Genomic DNA, 23,192 nt, shown 5'->3' on the forward strand with positions numbered 1-23,192 from the left:
CACAGCCCCCCAGCCCTCCTCTTTATAAGAATACTGCACATGTCCGTATTTTACAGGAAAAAAAAGTTCATCAACACACGTGGCATTAGTAGTATTTATTCCTTCATTATCAAGTAAGCATAGATTTTTTTTTCTAGTTATACATGCATCTTTATCACAGAAGTTACATAATTCAAAAGTCTGCTTTTCCTCAGAAAATTCTACAAACCTTACAAAATACAAATTTAACCATAATGTAGTTATGACCCACTGCTTTTTACATGGTGTTTATCATATAATAAACTAACAAAGCCCATGAGGATAAGTATCGGTATCCATGTGAATGGTTGTGCTGGTAGAGCCTCTGTACATGTGAGTAAGTGTGACTGTTGCCATCCCAGCTCCGCAGAGCTGCACGGTGTCTGGGACTGCACCACGTGCGCTCCACAGCTACCCGGGGAGGGATTTGCTGCTTTGTTCAGTCTTTGATTGTTGCAAAAATAAATTATCAGCATTCCCAAGTACAATAATTTCCTCTGAGGTTATCTGGCTCATATGACTAAAATTGAGAGAGCTAAGATACACTTTGAGAGCACAGGGGTATAACTGTGTGTTACAACTGTGGTTAGCGGAAGGGAACGCATCCTGTCACCAGTAACGACACTTCCTGGAAGTCAGTATTATGAAAAATGCAGGTGGATTTTGCATCAGTACAAATCCCACCCAGAAAGTTACTCGAGTTAAGCTTTTATTTAACCTACAAAACGCTGACTGAAGCCCTGGCATAGTACATTTACTATCCATGTTTCAGAGATTGAGAAAGAACACTCAGCATTGACCCAAGCGTGCCAAGGGAGGGGGTCTGTCCAGCTGCGCGGGGAAAGCGTGCAAGTCAGTCTCAACACTGCAAAAATCACTTACACGTCTCTAGTACGGGACCAATCCAGAACATCAGCGTAAGAATTTGACAGCTCCACTGTATTACAAAAATGACCCGAAAGATTGTACAAAACCCTTGGCTTGCAATAGAAACTTCATCAGGAATACAAGTGCATTCACAAGGACACACCGACATATTCTTGTCATGACAACTTGATACCACTGTGGCAGAAACAAACCACCAGCTACTGCTTGGTTAAAAAGAAAAGCCTTGGAGACTACAGACTTGCAAGAAATTTTGTAAAATAAGGTCAAAGAAAGAATATCAAATATTAGCTCGTGCTGTTAGAATTGCTCTCGCAGCTTTCGTCACTGTCCCAGATGCTTTTAGAGCTTTTTGCTTATTTTACACCAGTGAAACTCTCCTAAACAAACAGGAAAACCCCCTCATTTCATCCATGTATGTCAATCCACTTTCTTTTGACCATTCTCTTCATTCATTTCCTATTTCTCTTAGTGCTTAAGATGAGAATCATCCAACACAAAAGAAATGCACTTCACTCCTATGCTGTTTTAGAAAACTACATTTAATGGCATAGATGGAAAGCCTGATACGCAAATGGAATAATTCCAGTTGTGCCTTGTTACATTTGAAAAATGCCACATGACAGTAAATTCACCCGCCAACTTCCTCCCACTTTCTTCTTCGTCTTTGCAGATTTCTGTCCAGAACAGTAATGGCAGGTTTCAAGAAAAAAAGAATAGACTAATTCAGTTTTCTGACATTTCTTCAATAAGGACACTGCAAAACAGGCTACGCATCAGAAATGCTTTTTGATGAGGTGGCTGATCTATTAACTGTCTTCCATATGGAAACAGAGCAGTTGCAGATAAACTGGTTACCACATTAATCAATCCTGCTGTGACAAGCTGGGGGACTAGACTGGAAACCAGAGCACTGATTTCCTGTTCTTCCTGTACTGTTCAAAATTACTTCATCATGTACTTGAGAAAGATGCAGTAAGACACAGTAACCTTGAGCTACGCTGTCATCGTATTCGATAGAAAATGAAATAGCGGTGAGTACAAACAAAACATGAACTGGAACGATCTGCAGAGACCAAGTGGCTGCCGTGCAACTCTGGGAGCCCAGACTGAGGCACAACAAAGAAAAAGAAAAGATACAGAGGGGCAGCAAATCCAATATCTTTGTTGGCAAGAATAAAAACAGCCTCTTAAGGATGAGAGACGAAAATAGGAGACTACATATGAAATTAAAATGCCACTGTTTTCTAGGAAAAAACCTCAGCTCGGTGTGGTCCGTGTGCCAGGCAAAGCTGCCCAGAGCCCAGCAGCAAGAGCAGCTGTGTACGCAGAGCCCGGCTGCTCGGGGCCAGACAGCGGCCTGGGACAGGGCTGCTCGGGAAGAGACGCAGGAGGCTCTGCCGCTCGGCCTCCCCTGCGCTTCTGCTGGGGGCAGGAGCCCCGTGTCCCCGCTCGGCTGCGGTGCCAGCGACAGCAGCGGTGGAGCTGGCGCAGCCTCAGGCCTGCCCGGAACCTCTGCACAAAACTCCCGGCTCCAGCGCGCGGGGCTGAGGCTCCGCTGGCCGGGCCAGCGCCAGCTGACGGGACACGTCCTGCAAGCGTTCCGTTCCTGAGCACCAGAAATGCCTTGCGCTGACCTGCCAAACACTCATAACTGTTATAATATAACTTGAACTACAAGCATATTCTCCTCTTTCTATGTTTCCTGTCACTTTCATGCCACTATTATAGAGATATCTTCTGTTCCACTGGATTTTAGTATTTATAGTAATTAGTGCAAAAATAAATATTTCTCTTCAAACAAGTTTTCTCTTCTGGATCAAAAGGTGAATGCACATTTAGTACTATACACAATAAATATTACACAGGGTATGGAACACGGAGTTCAGATTACAGGCTGTAAACAGACACTGCTTTGAAAAACGCTCCTGGGGCTGGACGTGGGGACGGAGGAGCAGCACAGGCTCGCTCCTCAGTTACCTCCTTCTGTTGGCAAAATGCATTTCCAGAAAAAGACTTAAAAGAGCCTCAAGTCATTTTCAGTAAATGTAGGTACTGTGGCAAGGCCTTCTTATATTCCAAAGATTTTTCAAAATGAGGGAATTCAAGGTGTTCCTGCAACCCTAAACATGTTTTATAAAAAGTGAACTCCAAGGCTTACGGCTTTTTACTACATGGACTGGGGAAAAAACTAGAACATGGCACTTGTGCTACAAGAATACATACGTTATTCCTATCATCTGATACGGAATGCTCTATACATTCCTCACGCAGCAAAGTGCAACGGCATCTCATCAGCTCTCAGCTACGTCTGGCAGTATTTGTTCTCCTGTTGAAAGAAATCTTCCAGCATTCACTAAAAAAAGAATATCGAGACAGTATCATACAGTGCAATATGAAAGAAGATATTTCCATCTACAACTATTGCACATCTCACTGATGTTAATAAGGATTCTTCTTTCTAAATCTAAGAACAGTTATGTGCAACAAATCAGCTAAAGCATAGCACTGTCTCATTTGGATCCGCCTTTATGTCCTCTGTGCTGTGGTGCAGGGAACACGTTTCAGTGTCCTGCTGAAGGCCAAGGAGAGTTGGAAGTTTTGCTTCAAGAGCAATTGCACAGAGAGGTCAGTGGGAAAAAAAACCTCACGGCTTTTTCCATACTGCAGAGAAGCCTTGAGAAAACATCCGTTTTTCCATAAACACGGTGGCATCACCATGTGTCATCTGGCATACAGAAATTAGATGGACATGAGAATGGAAATCACTTACTTGAGAAAGAAAAATCAAGGCATAATAGGGTCTACATATTGTGAAGTCTTTTATATAGTACAACAGACCCTCCACCTACATTTCACTTCTTGTAAAACTTGTGCCATTTACCAGGTACAGCCCTCAGTCCATGTTAATAAGGAGGCAACCTCAGGCTTCAGATTCTCTCTTCTTCTTGCCGTCCTCCCCTAAGTCGCTGTCCTCCGACTGGCTGCTGCTCAGGACCACGAACTGCCCGTCCCCGCTGCTCTGGTTGGCCCTGCTGGAGGCGGCGATCAGCCGGCTCTGCTCCTCTAGGTCCTGGTGCGACACACGGAGTGGGGGAAATCGGAAGAAGAATATTAACTTTGAAGCCATCTACAATTGAAACTGAATAGCATTGCTGCGATTCATAAACTGGCCTTTAATACGATCACCAGCCAGCCTTCTGTACCGAGGGAACTAAACCCTTCCCATTTCAGGAGTTGGCGTTAGTAGAGCAGCTCCCACGTGAATGCACAGAGCCCAGCGGGTCGGACAAGCGCCTGCCCCGGGTCACTGATCCCTCCGCAGAAAATGACCTTATTTTGGGCCTGTGGTGGGTGTTCCTTCAAGCCCTGCTCTTGAGTACGGCCATAAAGACGTGGTGTGGTTTATCTCCCCAGAGAGCTCTTTGTAAAAACTACTATACAAAAATACACAAAATCCGCACAGGAAATACTTCTAATAATTAACTTAATTCCATAATGGTCTATGAACCTGTACTAAAGAATACGGCAGCAGAGCTTGGAGTATAAAAAGAAAGTAAGTAGAAAAAAGAATTAGGAAATAATGCTGAAATGTACCTTTTCAATTTGTTTTTGTTTATTCAGTTCTTTTTGTTGTTTCTCTTTGACTCTATCTATTTCTTTTTGCTTTTCTGTTGCTTTTCGATCCTAAAGGGCAAAAAATAAAGTCAGTAACAACAGCCTGAGATGTTTGATACACCACCCGTTTACATGAGTCTGCTCAAAACTGTTATGCCCCTGTTTTGATTATTCTTCTTTTAAAGGGCTGGTACGTTTGTTAAAGGTAGCAAACTGAGTCCCGTCTTGAATATTGTTCCATAGTACAAAGTCTTTTTATCTTGGGTTTAAATTCTAGAAAACAAATCCCTTAAACCACACCACAGCAGCGTTACTGCAGCTACCAGGATCTTGCAGAATATGTTCTCTGTCGTGTGGTGAATCTCGTCTGTCCCTTCCGTTCCCAAGCAGCCCGTGGCCCAGGGAGGCTCTTACCAGCTCTGCATGAAGCGCGATCTGTTTGGCCAGTCCAACAGAGTCACAAATCTAAACACAAAACAGATGGAAATAATCAAAAAGACTCTCAGAAAAATGCTTTAAAATTCAGCCAGATGCCCAAATTAGACATGATGGCATCTTAAAGCACTTGCAGGTACTTAAAGTGTCAAGCTGAACTGTTTTTCAGTACATAGACAAAATACTCTCCCCTAGAAATCCCTTGGACAGCGTGAATGGGTTTAATGACGTGGAATCCACATCAGGTTCAAAAGCGATACAGCCCTCCCCAGTACCTTTTCCCCCTCGTTGTTTGACTCAAAGATGTAGCAGATGGAGGTCTGGCGGCTCTCCGCTCTCCCTCCCGACGTTCTCAGCACAAATCCAAAGAGGCGCTTGTTCTCCTGGTGCGCGGCACACAACACTACACTGGGCAAAGGAAACTGCCAAAACCAATCAAATATGCAGATATTAAAGCTGGTGCCAAATATTTGCTATATCAGGTTTCAATATACTGCACGTTAATTACTTCAATATCATAAACACACAACAATATTCTGTTTTTCTAAGATTTTACCCTATCAGGGGAGGGGGAACAGCTTTCAAAAGCCTGTTGACCTGCTGAAATCACTCTCCTTAAACTTCATCTGCCAGTGTTCTTCTGGCTCTTTTTATTTTTAGTCTCCTAATTTCAGTAGAAGTTCGTTAGGAAATCTGATGCTGCCAGTGATTTTTGCCAACATCTACTAACGTTATTTTGAAAGTAGAAGAATTACATTGCTGAGTATTTTTCTTAAAATGTAAAGTTACTTACTCGTAGTCTTGTAACTTGTGTCTGTGGATCAATTAACCTAAAAATTTGATTTTAAAAACAAACCAGAAAGTCAATTTTAACAACGTGAAAGAAGATAATTCTTTAAATAATCGTCAGTAGAAGTCAGGAAGCAAACTCACTTCAAACAGTCACAAGTGACTAACAAATGTGATTCTGTCATCCTGAAAATGTTATGGATGGCGCGAGCTGCCAGGATCTGGCGCATCGTCTCATAAACCACGTCTGGACTTTCGTCGGACTTCACCTCCATGGAGCCAAGAAATCTTACAATGAACAACTGATGAAGAATTGAATCTAAGGCAAAGAAAAGCATTGAAAAAAGTGAACCCCAGTTCGGGTTCTCCATCCAAAACCAAAGCTGGAGTGCAGCAGGAAAGCTCCACACTTCTCATAACTTGGCGAGAGGCTGCTCGGATTTGGGAATTAGAGGTAAATTACTGAACAGCAAGTCACCCATCTTTTCAGTTGGTTTCATGAACAAAAAAGATGCAATTCATTGTTTTTAAAACAGACTTTCACACAGTAGCTTGTCTAATACCTGCTAATGTGACTAAGCATTCTAAAACTGGTCTTAAATTAGGAGAAGCTACAGAGGAAAATAGAAAAAAAATCTAATTCTAGTTCAAATGTTGCATTGAAACAAAATCTTTACCTTCTGTTTCGGATTTTGAGCCTCCAGATTCACCAAAAGGATTTGTGCGTCTGTTAAAAAATGAAAATATTAAACCAGGAATGAGATTACAAGAACCAATAATAAATCATGTAGTAGTCTCATGCTGCATCAAATAAAAACATGTAGTGATTTCATAGGCTGTAATCCGGAGGAATCATGTATGATAAATTGCAAGGACAAGCAATTTAATCAAGAGTTAGACATAAACCTCTATATTTTTGAGAGCTCAATTTGTGGGAAAAATACCAGCTATTATTGTCCTGTTGCTGCCACAGAGAGTTTGCATCACATGGTACTTTTTATATCTGAATTAAGGCCGAGTCAAAACCTTGTTCAATATTTGAAAACGTGCAGTTTGAGGGGTTGAAATGTCTCTGCCCAGCCCGAGGAGCTGCAGCCCCAGCTGCTCCCATCCGGCCCCACTGCAGCACCCGAGGAGTCACGGGCTCTGTTTGCAACGCAGCTTTCTGAGAACACCTCTGGGGTTTCACTCCTAGAGCATCAAGAGAAATGTGGCTACTTCTGGCTCTCAAAGACAGAACTGCCATCAGTTACAGTGAAAATACTCTAGGCTTCCAAGTCTACACGTTTCAAAAGCAGGAAAGCAATGCTGGAAAGAGCATGGGGAACGGGGAAATTTTATTTCAAACTTCTCTTGGGCTAACTGGTGGCTGAAAACCTGTTGTCAAGGGTTCAATAAACCTCAAATCAGGTTTTACAGGGGTGTGATGAAAGTGTCACCTCTCACTAGTTCAGTGTTCTAGGAGCAAGTTGCAGAACTGAGCAAAAAGAATCTGCCCGTCTCTTGTTCAGCACGGCCCACTGGCCACCAGGTTTATTTGAACTACGAGCTGTCCAGCCCAGCACAACAGAATTGGTGTACACTGAACTCGGAGCTCACGCTTGTGTTGCTACGATGGTTAAAGAACAGCGACTCAATCAAGAGTCCTCCCATTAAATGCATAATGTGTAAATACCCTAAAGTTCTTTCCATTAGCATCTTGTATTGCTCAGACTTGTCAGTTAAGATCAAACTGCAAAAGTCACTGCACAATCTCACAGCATGTTTCAAAAAGCAAAAAGAAAACCTAAATGTCATCAGTATCAGAAACTAAGGGAAGTGGGTTTTTTTAATAATTAATACTTCTAAAGTAGCATGTCGCCTGTCTGCAGTTCTGCATTGAAGTGATGGTTAATTAGAAATACCAAGCACGACTCTGTATCATTTCTGCTATGAAAAATGCGATTTTCTAGAATGGAATTATAACTGATGACAGGAATTTAGCTGCAGTATTTATTAACCTCTCCACTTCCTGGAATACAGTTCATATCTCTTTTAAGCCCGTATGTTCCTAAAGGCCAAGTCAGCCAGCTGGTTATCCTGCTATTCCAAACAGCAACTAAAGGAAAACTGTCAAAAAAAAAAGGTTTAATATAGATAATTTGAACTCTTATGTATTGCTGAGGTGCAACCGAAAATGCAAGTATTTTTCTAGAGGGCAGGGAGCTACAACACATCATTGGGACTAGGGTACAGTCAATTAGTTTTCAGCTTCTTGGTTGTTGTTAAGAGCAGCTGGATCTGCAAATATGTTTTCTTAATATCTGAATTCTGGACATATAGTTCCAGAAATGCAGTACAGATTTGCAGGGGTTTATTATTATTTTTGAATGGGAAGTTTGCCAAAAAAAAAAAACAAGTAGGAGAAAACGTTTTCCTGGTCTGGGAAGAGCTCTCGGCCATTTCAAGCTGCGTGGCCGGGGTTGCTGGAGAAGCCTAGACCATTCTCACTCACCTGGCGGGCCAACAGGAGCGGCATCGAATGGCATCAGCACCTGCGGGCAGCGCTACCAAATTTCTCTTGAGTTTCCAAGAGGAAATAACCCAAGCTGCTGGGTGAGCAAGCAATAGGAAAGGAGAATACTTTGTGAAACCAAAAGATTAAAAGGAATCAATAAATAAAAGCATTAGGTGCTAACGTGAGAAAAGCTACTGCTCAATAGAAAACTACACCTCGAATCTAGCGCATTTAATTAAGCTTTTTTTTTTTTACAACTCTATTTAGCAATTTAAAAAACGGTTTTGCTTCACCGGCCACTGCAGAAGTGCCAGAAGTGAGGGCAAAGGCAACGCGTGTGTCGGAGCTGTGGCCTAACCATGGTTTTCTCACTTGTTTGTTTTTAAATCAATAACATTAACTTTAGGAATTTTTTGCCTTCTCTCTACATTTCCTACCTGCCCGACTGCCCTGAAGATTTTGCTTGACCAGGCAGATCTTCACTAACTGGAGATATTATGTCAAATTGTATGGGAGTGTCGGGGGCAACAAGAGAATCCAAGGAAAGTGCCGACAGAGCTGCCGATTCAGATCCCAGCGACCCTGTGCTGCTGGTGCGAACCGCGGCCGGGCGGGATTGCCTGAAACAAAGCAAAACGTCAACATTAAGATCTCCACCTACAAGCTGGTTGATAATAAATTAAACCATATGGGAGACCAATACAATATCCCCAAACTTGGACGTAAAACAAAACTCAAAACCTGAAGATCAGGGCATAGTAAACAAACCTGGATTCCACCTTCCTTGTCAAATTTAAGTAAGTTAACATTACTGCTTGCATTAATAATTGCATCAGCTTGTATTCTATTTCATATCACAATTATATATTGATGTTCGACAGCTTGTGTTCTATTTCATATCATGATTATATATTGATGTTCAAACAACCTGATGTTGCTTCCAGGAGCTGGACCCGTTAAGAAAAAATCTCAGTATGAATTCATACCACAAACCAGATGTACAGCGCAACCAACAAAACTCTCTTAGCTGGAGATGTGGATTACAATGGATGCTAAACAGTGCTCAAAAAGTGAGTTTGGGAAGTTTTCCTCTAGCCTATCCAATATTTTCTTGTGAATCTCGGAAGTGTTGGGGTTTTTGTTTGGTTTTGCCGGCTGTGCCCGGCCGCTCTGCGCGGGGAAGCCACTCACGGCGCGGGCCGCAGGCTCTCGTGCCTCTGCTGGAACGAGGGCGACGGAGTCACAGCCTCCAGGGCCGACTGGTTCACACGGGCAGCGATTTCCTGCAGTAGAGAGATGGCAGAAAAGAACTGAAAACACCTTCCTCAAAATCAACTTCAAGATTTTAGTTCTATTTATACGTAACTGACAGAACTTACAAACTCAATCCCGCGTGAGAATATTTGTCATATTCACTTGTAGCAAAGTATCATATACAAAATAGAAACATGGGACTGCAAAGATGTCAAAAAGTTATACCAAATATAAAATTCACATATTTTTAATGCTTTCTATACAAGCATTTAGAGGAAGGAGACAATGGATGGTATGTTTTGACACCATGAAAATCTTATCATTAAACATGTAGGAAGCACTCAGGTTAATTCTATGCTGTGCAATTAGTCCCATTGATCTCTTAAATTAAATTTTGTGCATGGCTACATCTTAACATATTACTGACACTATAAATTTTAGTAAAGTTACCTCAGGGTTTTCACTGAGATATATCTGTTTCGATATGTTGTTGATGGTGCATATCCACTGAAAAAGACAGGGAAAAAAAAGAAAAAATAATAATTTTTCATAATTTATCAACTTGATTAAACACCTGACGTGGCTGGTTTCAGCACCTTTCCCACCTCCTTTAGAACTTCAGGAGCCAAACCACGATTCTGCACGTGCACCTCGTCACTGAATTCACTGCTGCCTGTACAGTGCACACAGTGCCCAGACTTCACTCGGAAAAATGAGGCAAAACTAAAGCAAGCTTCAGGCACTACTTTAAGGTATTAAAAGGGATTCTCTGTACTCCAGTGTAATAACTAAAATCTTCCTTGTTGGAATAGTACACGCCTACACCATTAGGCTCCTAGTTGCAAAAAGTCTAAAGAAACTTGTTATTTTCACCTCTAGAGAAAGCTAAAAACCAGCAGTGAAGAGATCTCCCCACTGGCTGACTGGGCGCTGCTTGCTGGTGGGATTTTGCATTTCCTTTCCCCGCCAATATTTGCTACCACGTGTAACTTTGCTGACCTAACATTTGAATACTGACATTTCTGAGCTGGTGTTCACCCACTGCGTGGGCAGGGAAACCCGCATCACCAGACTGAGCAGAGGTGACAGGAACATCACTGGACCCCGTGCAAACCTCCCATTAACTTACCTCTTCATAATCTTTTTTACTCTCTGCCTGTAAGATTGAAGACCTGAAAGAGGAGAATGGAAAAGACAATTTAAAATGCCTCACAAGTACCTTCACACAGCAAGCTCCATTTTCATGGTGGTACACTGCACAACAACCTGAGACGGGCTTAAGGTTCTGTGTACGTGCTGAGGGCAATCAACATCTAACTTTAAAAATGTTTTCACTTCAATTGAACAAAATTCTACTTGTGCCCATGTAACACTTAAGCACTCACAAAATGTGATAATTCACTATTGTAGACTGGTTATGGTAATTGTATTCTGAAATACCACTCAGCTGCATTATACAGCTGACACACTAAAAACCCCAGACATCATGAAGTTCAAAAGGCATCCCAGGTTTTGCTTCTAGATACCCTCCAAATCCATCAAGCTGTAACCTGGCAAAGACAGACCATCGTTCTTTTCTTAATTAGTGAGTCCACTATTACTTACAGGTAACAACAACGTAAGAACACTTACTTTTTACCGTCAAAAGATGTGATCTGAAAACAGTACCGTCTGTCTTCACAGTCCACAGCCATGACCGAGCAGTTGTCGATGTCCATGACCAGCCCCCCAGCCACGTCCCCTCTCGCCTGGCTCATCAAATTCCCACCTTGGGTGAAGTAAAACTGTCGGTCCCAGCTGGACGATACCAGCCCGGTCTTACTAAAAGGTAAAAAGAAGTTGGTAATGAGTAGCTTAGGAGTCCATCTGGGCTGTATAAATAAGAAAAACAGGAAAATCACTTGGAACAAAGCACCTGGGCCCCAAGGAAAACCTTTTTGCTCGTTCAATGTTTCGGGTTGGCTTTACAGCTGAAGTTGCTTTCTAGATCATGTGAAACTTAATTTAGAATAAAGAAGCAAAGCACTTCAGTTTTGATGATAAACTTTTACAGTATTGCTTTCTACAATATGCATATGCTAATTATACCCATTATCAACATACGTGTGGAGTTTAGAGGTCTTATCAGTTACATTATTAAGTTTGGAAGAACTCTGTGTTAAGCCTTAGCTCAGTCACGTAAGATAACTCAACTTTTCAAGTCTTTTGTACCATTTAACAAGATTCCAAAACTTTTCCTTAGAACATGGTGGGGTTTTGTTGGGGTTTTTCTTTTTTCTCCTGGATTTGCAGAAAAGGAACAATGTGAAACTACGAATCAGTACCGCAGTTTAGCCTCCCTTTTTGTTCAGATACTCTTGTCAGTACTAATTGCTGTAATTGCACTCTGCTACAGAAATTCACGCCTCATTTGGTGAATATGTTACTGCAACTGTTGCTGCAAAAGTAATTACATTTTTTAAAAAAATTCCTTGGAGCTTATTATATAAATTACAGGGGAAAAAAAGGAGTGTTACAAGTTATCTTTAATAACTATAAAAATGAGCTGCTAGACTTTAGCAACTGTAGGAAGAGCTCCCTGCAGTGGCTGAAGCCGCCTGGTGACGCGCAGAGGGCTGTTCCAAGGGTGTTCCCTCAACACAGCATGTTTTGCCTTGTATATCTCAAGCTTTGTATCTGTAACTTGGATCCCAAAGCTTTAACAGACACCTAATAATTCCGATAGCTGCAATCCTGTTGTTTTCCAATTACAGTGAAATTACACTCTCCTGAGCTTCAGTTTTTCTTCTCAGTGTGAAACTTCAGGCAAGATTAGACGAAAATCAGGATAACTTTGTTTTGCACCTGAATCACACTATGTCAGTGTAACAATTAAATCAATAGTAATTGAGTGAAGGAGTCTGAAGAAACAGAGTAACTGCTGTGCGACTGACTGACTCCACTATGGAAAATTAGCATAGCTACTTCAAAAAAAACACTGCATACTTTTGTAGCTTTCCTTTCCCAAACTTAAATATGCCGGAGTTTGTAGATACCAAGTTATTCTTACTTTCTTGCATTGAGATAGCCAGCTTTCCGAGTGAGATTCCTGTGAACAGGAAATTTGGTAGTATCAGGGTCAGGCAGATAGAGTGGGTCACTGGCTACTTCCAAGTCCTCTATAGTTTGCTGCATGTTTTCTACTTCGCACTCCATTTCCCTGCGAACGCTGAGGGAAAGAAGGTGTTGTGAGCAAAGATAACGTAGTAATAAGTAGAAAAAAAAAAAACTTGTCTTTATAATAGTTCAGAATTCAACAAAACCAACTTACTTCTGTACACTTGTGCCGATATTGGTCAAAAATTCTTCCAATTGCTCCGTAAGATTTTCTGAACCCATTTTAAAAAAACTTATCTATAAAAGAACAAGAGGAGGAAAAGGGAGAATTTAGTAATTAATAAAACTACATTAACAACAGATAATACCATAGGAGGCTAAAGTTTCTCAGAGAGATCTGTTTTCAAGCCTCATTCCCACTAAAGCCCCTCAATAAAGCGCATGTTTTGTCTGCAAGCGACGGCTGACGCTGACAGCGCAGCGGGGAGGACGCGCACAGAGTCACCTGAGGAAACAGAAACGTACAGAAACTGCCCTGGAAATGAAGCGAGGTTGGAAACACCGTCTCGCTGTGGTTTTCCAAGCCCCCCAGTCTGCTCACTGCACTCACACTGGTCCAGAAAACCCATCACGTCTGCGCTGGGCTCAGCCCCGGGGGACCTGGAGCAGGAAGCGCAGGGCCGGCCGGCCCACGCTCAGCAAACCCCGCGCTGAGCGACAGGCCGCTCTGGGGACTTGCTCACAGAAAACAGCCACAGCTCGGCCTCAGGAGAAAGAGTTCCTCTTGGCTTGGAAAGCTTTCCGGCAGCACGCAGAGGTTCATTTCTCCTCAGGACACTGTGGCAGTGCTGGACACTGGGAAGTCTGGCTTTTGCCTTTTTAAAGACCCCACACTTACGTCATACTTCTGAAAATATAAATTAAGACCCTCCAAATAACTTTTCCATAGTTGTATTTTCTATTGCATCCATCCTCAAATAAACCAATCATGAATTCACTCGAACAAAACCACAGCTTTTAGTACATCAGCCTTCATGAAGTGCTTTTGCTTTAACCCCTGCAGCTTCCAGACTGTGGCGTTACCTGAGCCTGCATGTATCCCAGCAAGGGCTCCAGCAGAGCAATTTTCTTTTTGTACTGCAGAGTATTTAATGCACAGAAATAATGCATCATAGTCTGATGCTGTTTTTTCCTTGAAGTATATACATCTTCTATAACTTCAGCCTTGACCTGAAGAGACAGACATGGGGAGGGGGAAGAGGAAGGTTTGACACCTGGCATTCCGGACAGCTTTACAGCAGCACGCAAAACCCACACAGCAACGTCCCACCCTCTGCCAGCAGCTACTGCACATTTACCCTCCAGTTCTGCTTCTCTGACTTATACACGAGAGACACGAGAAACAAATACAGCATTCTTTTCTCCCTGGAAAGTGTGGTTATTTCTTTACAAAAATAAATTAAATATGGTATCACAAGAGCATTTTCAGTGTTATAAGACAGACATGTATTGGGGAAACCTTTTCTGTTTGGAAGCAAACTGTCTAGACTGCTAAAACAAACTATCGACCTCCAGGTCCAATCTGCCATACATTGCCTTCCATCATAGATACATGTACGAGAAGAAAATTATTTCTTATCTCCTCTAAAAATCTTTACACTAAGTATTTTGGTTTACAAACCTTTTCATTTTCCCTTCTTTTTGACAATCGACCGTATCTGGTAATGGCAGCATCATGGTCTAAGCGAAAGAGAATTTATTATCATTTTGATAAATGAAGGACTTACGAAGCAGAGCAGAAAACCTCTTCTATCACTGTGTGTTGCATGGCCAGCGAATGCAAAGTTCTGTCACATTAAAACCTTTCAAGAATTGTTCTTGCCTGTTTATAATGACTTCACTGCCACAAATATCATATTTGGGTGGAAGGAAAATTCTAACCAGATGCAAATATGGCCAAATTGTCACAAATTTCCCTAAAGATCTAATATTCTTCGATGACAAAAACGTTCTGTAAGCAGAGACAACTTTCCATTATGAAAACCTGTATCTAATATTTTTTACTTCTAAAGCAATTAAGCAATTTTCATTAAGAGAGCAGAACTTTACTTAAAGAACATGTTCTCTATGAGAATATACTGGAGCTGGCTAAAGAATGTCACTTGTCACAATAGAGAACAGAACTATCAAACTACTTTTAGGGAGGGAAAATTCGTTTCTTACTTTGGTCCTGCCTTTAAAAGTGAGCTAGCACCTTACTATTTTTAGTAATTTTGGTAGCATAACAGTAACTTCTTTAAGAATTATATATACATTTTGAGTATTGTAAAAAAGATTAATACTGTCGATTTGCTTTACCACTTTGGTACACAAAGCAAGGATTTACAGGTGAACCAAGGAAAGCTGGCTGCCTAAGTATCACTGACACAATTACAGCGTTAATTACTCACTTTAAGCCTTGCTATCTTCACTAGTTTTCAGACTAAGTGATCTACAGTAACACTGTTGTCTTGCAATATCTATAACATTAAGTATTTTACACTTACCATTGCTTGCAATTTGGAAAACTTCTTTTAGAGTTAATATCTCTACAAAACAACATATCACAATTTAAATGAGTTGTTATTAACGGAACATTGGTATATCAAGGCTTCTCATGCAGCGTTGCAGTACTGAGCAGCAGTGGTTGCAGTTAGCAGCACGGGCACTGTGTGGCTGGAACGCCTGCTCTGCCTTACGCCTGCGGATCAGCTGGGGCTGCCTGGCTCACCAAAAAAGACATTTCACTGGAATAACTTAACGAGGAACTTCTTTTCAAATTACTTGGAAAGACATCATCGATGCAAATGCATCACCTACAGCTCTGGTCTGAGCACAGGAGATGGGGCAGCGTGGCTGGGTGAACGGAAAGCCCCAAACACACTCTGATTCCTCCTACCCCACATCAGTCACAGTCTAGATGGGTATTAATTCTTACTGTGCCAGGGGACAGGAGACTCTGCAATACTCAGCACTTGTTCTGATCTCAGCTGTGGTTTGGTTTCATATTGCGGCATAAAGTGACAGAGAGCTGTGTTCTACTTTATGGGAAAACAAAGACAAAAAGGCATGGAAAAGCTTTACGGAAAGCGCCTACGAAGCCTGTGAAGAGGTTGGGTGTCATTAAACACCACAGCAGCTGGTGGTTAAAAACTGCCAGTGGGAACATTTCATTCCGACTATTGCCTCAGGGATGCTTCTTCAGTAAATATTAACAGGGGATTTTTCCAGGTTCTGAGGAGTAACATCAGCCTTGAGACGCTCACGTTCCCTTGCCAAAAAGCAGAACCCATTTAATCCAGAACCTCACAACAAACTATTGCCAAACAAGTATATTCCGAGACTCATAAAGAGCTAGAAGACTTAAGCAACTCTTGTCACTTTTATTTCAACTTAGACTTTCATACATTAGGTTTACCCGCTTCAGGCCGTTCACATTAGGGATTTCAGTTATTTTGGTTTTAATTCTTATTGTTTGTATTTGAAGCCAATTTGCCACACTTTAGCATCTCAAGTAAAATCTCTCATAATCAGACTCACTATTCTTTTAGACCAGGCAGAAAAAGATAGAACTGTCGCCAAAATAAGAAGTTGGAAGCATCTTATTCCTACACAGAAGAGGCCGCTGGGCCTACAGCAGAGTTCAAGAACCACCTTAGCGAATCTGAATAATATAGTAAGTACAACTTTGGTACTTTGCCTTTTGAGTTCAGTCCAGCCATTATATTGATGTCATAATATTAAAATCTATACAACTATTTCTGGAACATGCAAATTATCTGAAAATTATTCTTTCTTAATGTTTACAGTAACTGCAAAATTTCATCTTGAATAGACGATAAGTGCTTCCATAATACAAACAGTATCTTTGTTGAAACAGTAACAGTGGTAAGTTCTTCAACTGTAATACTCTCATGAAAAGAAATAACTTACATTTTTTTAAAATTGGGAGATGCATACTTTGAGAGCTGAAAAATAAGTGGCGTATTCTATTTAGTGAAACAAGAGCTATGGAGAGTAAATGCTACGTTTTTGTCATTGCTGTTATTGATCAAAGCAGTATTTGTTCGAGTACTACCTTTGAGATCCCTTTCTTTAAACTGGGTAATAGGGAACATCATTGCGTCCGCAAGCTGAGTTGAAAGAACCGCATGGCAAGAGCTGAGCTGTGAAAGAAGGAAAAGAAGGACATTTTAGGAAACAAGTGCCGAGACTAAATCAAATCAAGACAGGTTGGCATCAATTTCACTCAAAGATGACACGTACAACTCAGAAGTAATTTTGTACATTCGTTTTTTTTACCTCTATTGTTTTCCAGGCTCCTGATCTCATCACTAGCTTTCTATAGATCTTTAGAGTTTAGTTTTTGTCCCTACAAATGGCCTCATGTTCTGATGACTGGTCAGTTTATTTCTCCATGTTCCTTCCAGCTACATCACAGCCCGTCTTCCACAGTTTCAGAGGCAGAACAAACCTGTTCTTCCTCCAAAATGCTGTTTAAGTAACGTTCAAAGTGAGGGAGGGGTCCCGGAAAACATCCCGATTTGGATCTTAAGGGTGCTAAGCTGTCTTTCCAAAGGCTCAGTCTCTGTCTCCCGTACAGCCAGCAAGAGGTTCCTTTCTCAGTCAAAACCAGGCAATCCAAACACCTTTTTACCTGCCATTCTGGAATGGGTTCGGCTGTATCTACACTAAGTTAAATTACATTCTCTTTTGATAATGTATACTCACTTTGTGGAATTGATTATCTTCAGGTTAAATAACTTTAGCTATATGCTGCAATATACGATTAAGTGTTACCCAACTGACACATGAAAGCCATTTATGTACCTCCTATCTTTAAAAAGGCTGGAATAATTCAGCAAGTTATAGTCTATACATGGCAACATTAGCCAAGCAAGTGAAACAAACACAAGTACTTGCCTCATCTATCACTTTTGCAAACTGCTGTAGAGTAGAAGTCATAACTTCATCATCTCCCCCTAGTGGAAAACGCTAAAAGAAAAGGAGACACGTTTGCAGTGTTCTCTGTCACTCACAAAACTATATGAATCATTTCTATGAATGTATTAGGTATTCCATTATTTTAAAATATCATACAGTTAAGATATACTGAAGCACTTCTTTATTGTCCCGTGAAGACGGAATATTTGGGAGGGGCAGAAGTAACAAATAATTATCACCAAAATATATATATTTTTAAATATAGTAATTAATTAATGGGGTTTTAAATTAAGTTATAGATTTTTTTTTTTTAAATCAGGAAAGATGCAGACTTGACATGCAGCCTTTTCATAAATAGAACTTTTTCCAGTTCACCTCGTTAGGTGGGGAATGAGGACAGGGAGCACCAGCCTCTTTAAAAGAAGCAACTTTTTGTTTTTAACATATATTTCAGCAAAGAGGTTCCAGCAGCAGAGCTACAGATAGGAAACCCTCTTAGAACGGGCTCCCTGTGGGGAAAGCTGTGGATTCCACAATCTGGGCTGTCAGAGATGGAATTATTCTCCCAATAAGAGCAAATTATGGTTGTTAAATGGAGACTGCTATACAATCTCTTCTCTTTGTGACTAGTAAAACTAAAGCACTTAACAGTAAACAGGTTTATAAAACAAAAACTGAAGACCACCACCACCCTAAGCAGCCCCCAAACCACGGATCCAAAAGTAAAATATTTCAGAACTTACTAATATTAATTTGGTTTTACTTGGAAGAACTAATATGAAGACAGTAGATTCTTTTGGCAAAGATTTGAGCCACCAGCTACAGCAGTTCATTTTATCTGGGCCAAACCTACATCCATTCTACACTGTGCTCTGATAAAGGACAAGAACACTTAGTGCTGACCACACCAAACCAACAGTGACTTACGCAGTACCTGTTTCTCATATTCCTTCAGCAGCTTTGAAGTCAGATGAGTCGCTGCACTTAATTCATTCTGATTAAAAAACAAACAAACAAACCCCCCAAGCTTGTTACATTTTAATTTAAATTAATATTTAAAAAAATCACACTATTTGAAGAGGAAACTCTGACAGACGCGGAACTTAAAATCTGAGTACAGATTTTCAGAAAGGTAAGCATCCGCTTCCCTAACATTATTGAGAGTTACGGGTAATCAGTGTTCACAAATATCAAGTTCACAGCCTGTACTCTGTGCACCGATCTCTGTATTTCTGGTGATGAGTGAAACAAATGTATTGTAAGTAAAAAATAATCTCCCACTTGGTACATGTTATTAGACACACTAAGGTGGGAAACATTTCGGAAACACTTGGGAAATACAACAGAACTACTAGGAGGCCATAAAATCTTTTTACTTGTCATAAGATATTCTGTTGCAGAAGAAATAACGAGAATTTAGTGTTTACCACTCCCTAACATACAGCAAAACAATTAATTAATTCTTATTTTGTTTCACTTCCACATTTAAAGAATGTAGAACCAGAAAAAAAATATTGCTTATAATACCTTCAAAAAAAGGAAGAGACATCAAAAAAGTGGTTCAAGAGCTTTATAATGGATTCAGTAATTCCATTAACACTACCTGCGCATCATATATTCTGTGCATGGCTTGAAATAACTGATTGATGTAATTGGAAATTGCAGCAGCATCTTCTTCAAACACTCCCAGCAAAGACCGGGTCTGTAGAAATGAAACAGGCAAAACACTAACATGTCAGCTTCACAGAGCAGTATTGAAATGTAACAGAATTTCAAAGTTAAATACCATTGTTCGAGGTTTCATTACTGAAATGTTTATCAACTCCGACACTGTTTACAGGAATGACACCTGCTGCACAGAGGATCTGACAGTGTCCAGCTCAGGCTCAGCCCAGCTGCCGGGCTCTCCATGCGAAAACTAGAACACGTCCGAACAGAAAGGACCAAGGGAGATGGAACTGCGGCCAACTACTGGATCCACTCTGGGACATCCTAAGGACAAGGGTAAGGATGACAGGTGTCAAATACCATGCCAGATGTCCGCATTGTGCTGCAGTGAGATCGACCCCAGGCTGTGGCTCTGGACGCTGGCTGTGCTGCAGGAGCACAGCGCTGGCTGTGCTTGGGATTCACCTCAGCAATGACCCGCCTTTCTGTCATCAAAAGGCTGAGAACTAAAGGCCAAACAAACCGGTACAGCCTACATCTTGTTAAGATACATGTTTCTCCCCCTCACCACTCCGTGGTGAAAGGGAGTGACAAGACCTGTGTCCTTTTGTCCTTGCCCCAGCTTGTCAGTCAGTCTGTTCCTCAGCTGGTGTCACCCACACGCCTGATGACTGCACATCCTATTAATGCTTAACAGGATCCACCTCAAAATCAACATCTTTATCCCCGTCCACCCATTAGAATTCCAAACACTGATCACTACCCTTTCAGCCCAACTCTCCAACCAGTTTTTCCACCCAGGTCACAGCCCATACCGCTCATTTTCACTGGAGGAATGTGGGCAGAGACCGTGCCGGAGTGCTGTTCCCATGCGGACTCCCCGACTCCAGGGTTGCTCGGCTGGAATTTGCCCTTAAGTGAGCTGCTGACTCGGTGTTCCTGCATCCTTTCTGCACTTGGAAGCAATGTTACTCCTCACCACGAGATACTGAATATCTTCCTTCCACCCAGACAAAAACCCCAAAGGGGGAAGAGCAGGGAATGTACCTATGACTCCGCTTTTCCTAATCTAAAATATTGGTTGGGATGCTTGGATGTAGAAACTGGAATATCGCCTGCAAGACCCACAAAATAAACCTTTTAAACTTCAGTCCATCTCCCCTTGAAGCACAGAGGTATTTTTGAGTTACTTTTCTGATTTTCTGCTTTTAATGAGAATCAAGGAGTACATGTTAAACCTGCATGAAGTATATTATTTGACAATTCCTTTGACATGAAATTCTTTATTTAACTTGAATTAGATGTCTGGCTGTCTCACAAATACTATCATACCATACAATGCCTACAAAATACTTAAATATGAAAAGATAATCAAACAGCATCATCAATACATTTAATCACTTTAATGGTGGTTCCAGTTTATAAAACAAGGTGAAAAGAGGGGGTGGAGGAGGAAAGAGGTAGAGGAGAACTCAAATGTTTGCCAGGTGTGGCAACGTGTTGTGTCATCCAAATAGCTATGAGTCTCCCATTAAAGGAGACAGACATGAAAGAATGCAGAAGAAAAAATTACATAGTGCCATAACTACTGAATTATATACTCATGACCTTTAAACCTCAACAGTAATAAACCTGAACATGCAATTTTAAAGGAATATCATGTGAGGTTTCTGGATTATGCTTACTCTTCGAAAACAAACACTGTAGAATAAAATAATTGCTACGATTTAATGAAAGATATCAGTTACTGATGTCCAGACTTCAAACTGACCTTGTGTGATACTGATGGAAAGAAAATAACCTGAAACTGTCAACAAGTTATTTCAGACTATTGCTTAGCAAAAAGTAGAGGAATTGTGTACTCGTGTTTCTAGTAAAACTTTGCATGATTTTGCATGTTCTTTAAGATGCTTTCATGCCATATATATGAGCAGGTACACCAGAAACTACCAGCAATTAGCTGCACAAAGAAACCACCTAGGCAGAAGTCAAATTGTTAAGCATTCTGTATCTTCACTTGTATGGTACCATAAGACATGAGATAGAGCCTGTACTATCAAGTCTCTTGGCTTTTTCATTGTGCAATGCTTCAGGAATGCAAATAAGTCTGAGCAATAACTCTGTCTAAATATACATACATCAACTCTGAGTATGTGTATAATATACGGCCTAAATTAATATTTAAAAGTCGCTGCTTTGCATAGCTAAAGACCATGCAAACTTGGCATTTCGTTTACGTCTAGAAACACAGTGGTCAGGAGAAAGCAAGGGGTTTTGCAGGTCTAGAAAAGCCTTTCCTTCCCTCAGATGCAGAACAAGTTTCATGTGATGTTCACATACATAAAGTTTGTGCCTGAAACATGTCAAATGCCAAACTCCAGCCCATAGTTCAGCACTGAACAACAACCTGGGCTGATGACCTTTTCAATATTACAGTATGAACAAACACATCAATCGAAAAGTCATGGCAACTCCTAAAGAAAGCAAGGTTGCTTCTTTCTTAAAGCAAGATTTGTTGCCATTTTCATTGCACTGATTTCAAAGTAATACATGGAAGATTCTAGAACTTTTAATTATGTTCCAATGTGTAACCTTTTTGCATGTGCTTCCCAAATGCCATTCCAGTCTTAAGGACTAGGATAAAATCAACCCTGCATCCCACTTTTTAGGGATCCTAAGTCTGTCTCACATTTGACATTTCCTATAAATACGAATAGTTCTGATTTCTGTATACTGAGCAGACACCTGCTGTACGGCCGCCATCTGTTGCTTTTTTTAAGTTGTCCCTCGAATTGATGTGGGTTTGTTAAACTGGCTGTCACTTTAGGGGTTACAACCCCCTATTATCCAACTTAAAGTTTCTCTGCCTGTGGTTGAGGAACTAAAACTACCAAGGCATATGCTATTACCATATACAAAGTCTTGCTCATCTACACAACCAATGCAGCCAAAACAAGGGCCTTAATTCAAAAGGTTGCAATAAAAGAAAATATATTCTAATTTATTTTTTTTTCCATCTAGGAAGAGCAGTACAAAGCACTTGCTATTGTTGCTGCCAGCCAGAGAAATCAGTGCAACTGAATAAAGCGTTTCCTGCTTAATAGCAGCATGAAAGAAATGTCACCGCAGTACGTGGGTCACTGACACCGGTCAAGCAGCAGAAATGCGACTGAAGACACCGGATCAATTAAAGGCCCTTCAGCACCACGCGTGTCCCACCCACTCACGGCATCACCAGGAGAACCTCACCCAACCACCGCTTTCCACACGGATCTATTAAACCTTCAAGCGTTTTTGGTAAAAGACAAAGATAAGAACAAAATCGTCTTGAGAAATGGAGACGGGTTTTGCCAACACGAGGTCTCCAAAACAAATCACGAACGTAAACGTGGGGGCGGGGAACACGGGAGTCACCGCTGCGAACCCTCCCGAGCCCGGGGCTGCACCCCCGGCTCCTCGGCCCGGGACACGGCGCGATGACAGCGGGACCGGGGCCCGGCCCGAGCGGACAGCGGAGCCGCCACCCCCGGGGACCAGGAGCACAGGGAGGCACCGGCCACGCCCGCCGGGCCCTGCCCTGTCCTGTCCCCCGCCCTCCGGCCGCCAACGAAGACGCTCCGTCTCCCCGAGGGAACGCGGGGGGGATCGAGCGGGGAGCAGCGCGGGGCCCGGCGCTCACGCCTGGGCCCGATCCGGCCTCCCTCACCTGCGGGCTGTCCTCCAGCGTCTCCTCGATGGGCAGCTTGTCGATGCCGGGCATGGCGGCGGCCGGGCGGGCTGTGCGCCGCTGCAGCTCCGCAGCCCTCAGCGGAGCGACCCGCCCCTTCTCCCCGGCCACAACACAGCCTCCCCCGCCCCGCTCCGCGCCGGATGTCCCGCCCTCCCCGCTTGGCCTTTCCATTGGTTCTTCCACCCGGCCTGCCCTGCTTGTTATTGGTGAGCGGGTCTG

General features: G+C 41.9%; 1 protein-coding gene across 2 annotated transcripts; it reads right to left on the bottom strand.

Moving 5' to 3' along the window:
* Positions 1 to 80: 80 nt before the first annotated feature.
* On the bottom strand, positions 81 to 23,102 carry APPL1 (adaptor protein, phosphotyrosine interacting with PH domain and leucine zipper 1). 2 transcript variants are annotated; one of them, XM_082060293.1, is made up of 23 exons: positions 22,950 to 23,102; positions 19,179 to 19,277; positions 18,510 to 18,569; positions 17,555 to 17,626; positions 16,710 to 16,797; positions 15,139 to 15,180; positions 14,274 to 14,332; positions 13,676 to 13,822; positions 12,807 to 12,889; positions 12,546 to 12,704; positions 11,129 to 11,317; positions 10,626 to 10,668; positions 9,947 to 10,003; positions 9,434 to 9,525; positions 8,680 to 8,862; positions 6,423 to 6,472; positions 5,890 to 6,064; positions 5,750 to 5,786; positions 5,232 to 5,378; positions 4,936 to 4,986; positions 4,501 to 4,590; positions 3,788 to 3,976; positions 81 to 3,259 (listed from the first exon to the last, which is right to left on the bottom strand). In XM_082060293.1, the coding sequence occupies exons 1-22, from the start codon at positions 23,001 to 23,003 to the stop codon at positions 3,827 to 3,829; spliced, it is 2,127 nt and encodes a 708-aa protein (XP_081916419.1). In that variant the 5' UTR covers positions 23,004 to 23,102; the 3' UTR covers positions 81 to 3,259; positions 3,788 to 3,826. The 2 variants fall into 2 exon arrangements, with proteins under 2 accessions (XP_081916419.1, XP_081916418.1); XM_082060292.1 differs by having other exon boundaries at positions 81 to 3,976.
* Between the last annotated feature and the right edge of the window lie 90 nt (positions 23,103 to 23,192).

This window comes from Streptopelia decaocto, assembly GCF_964273445.1.
Source record: "Streptopelia decaocto genome assembly, chromosome: 8".
NCBI classification, from domain to species: domain Eukaryota; kingdom Metazoa; phylum Chordata; class Aves; order Columbiformes; family Columbidae; genus Streptopelia; species Streptopelia decaocto.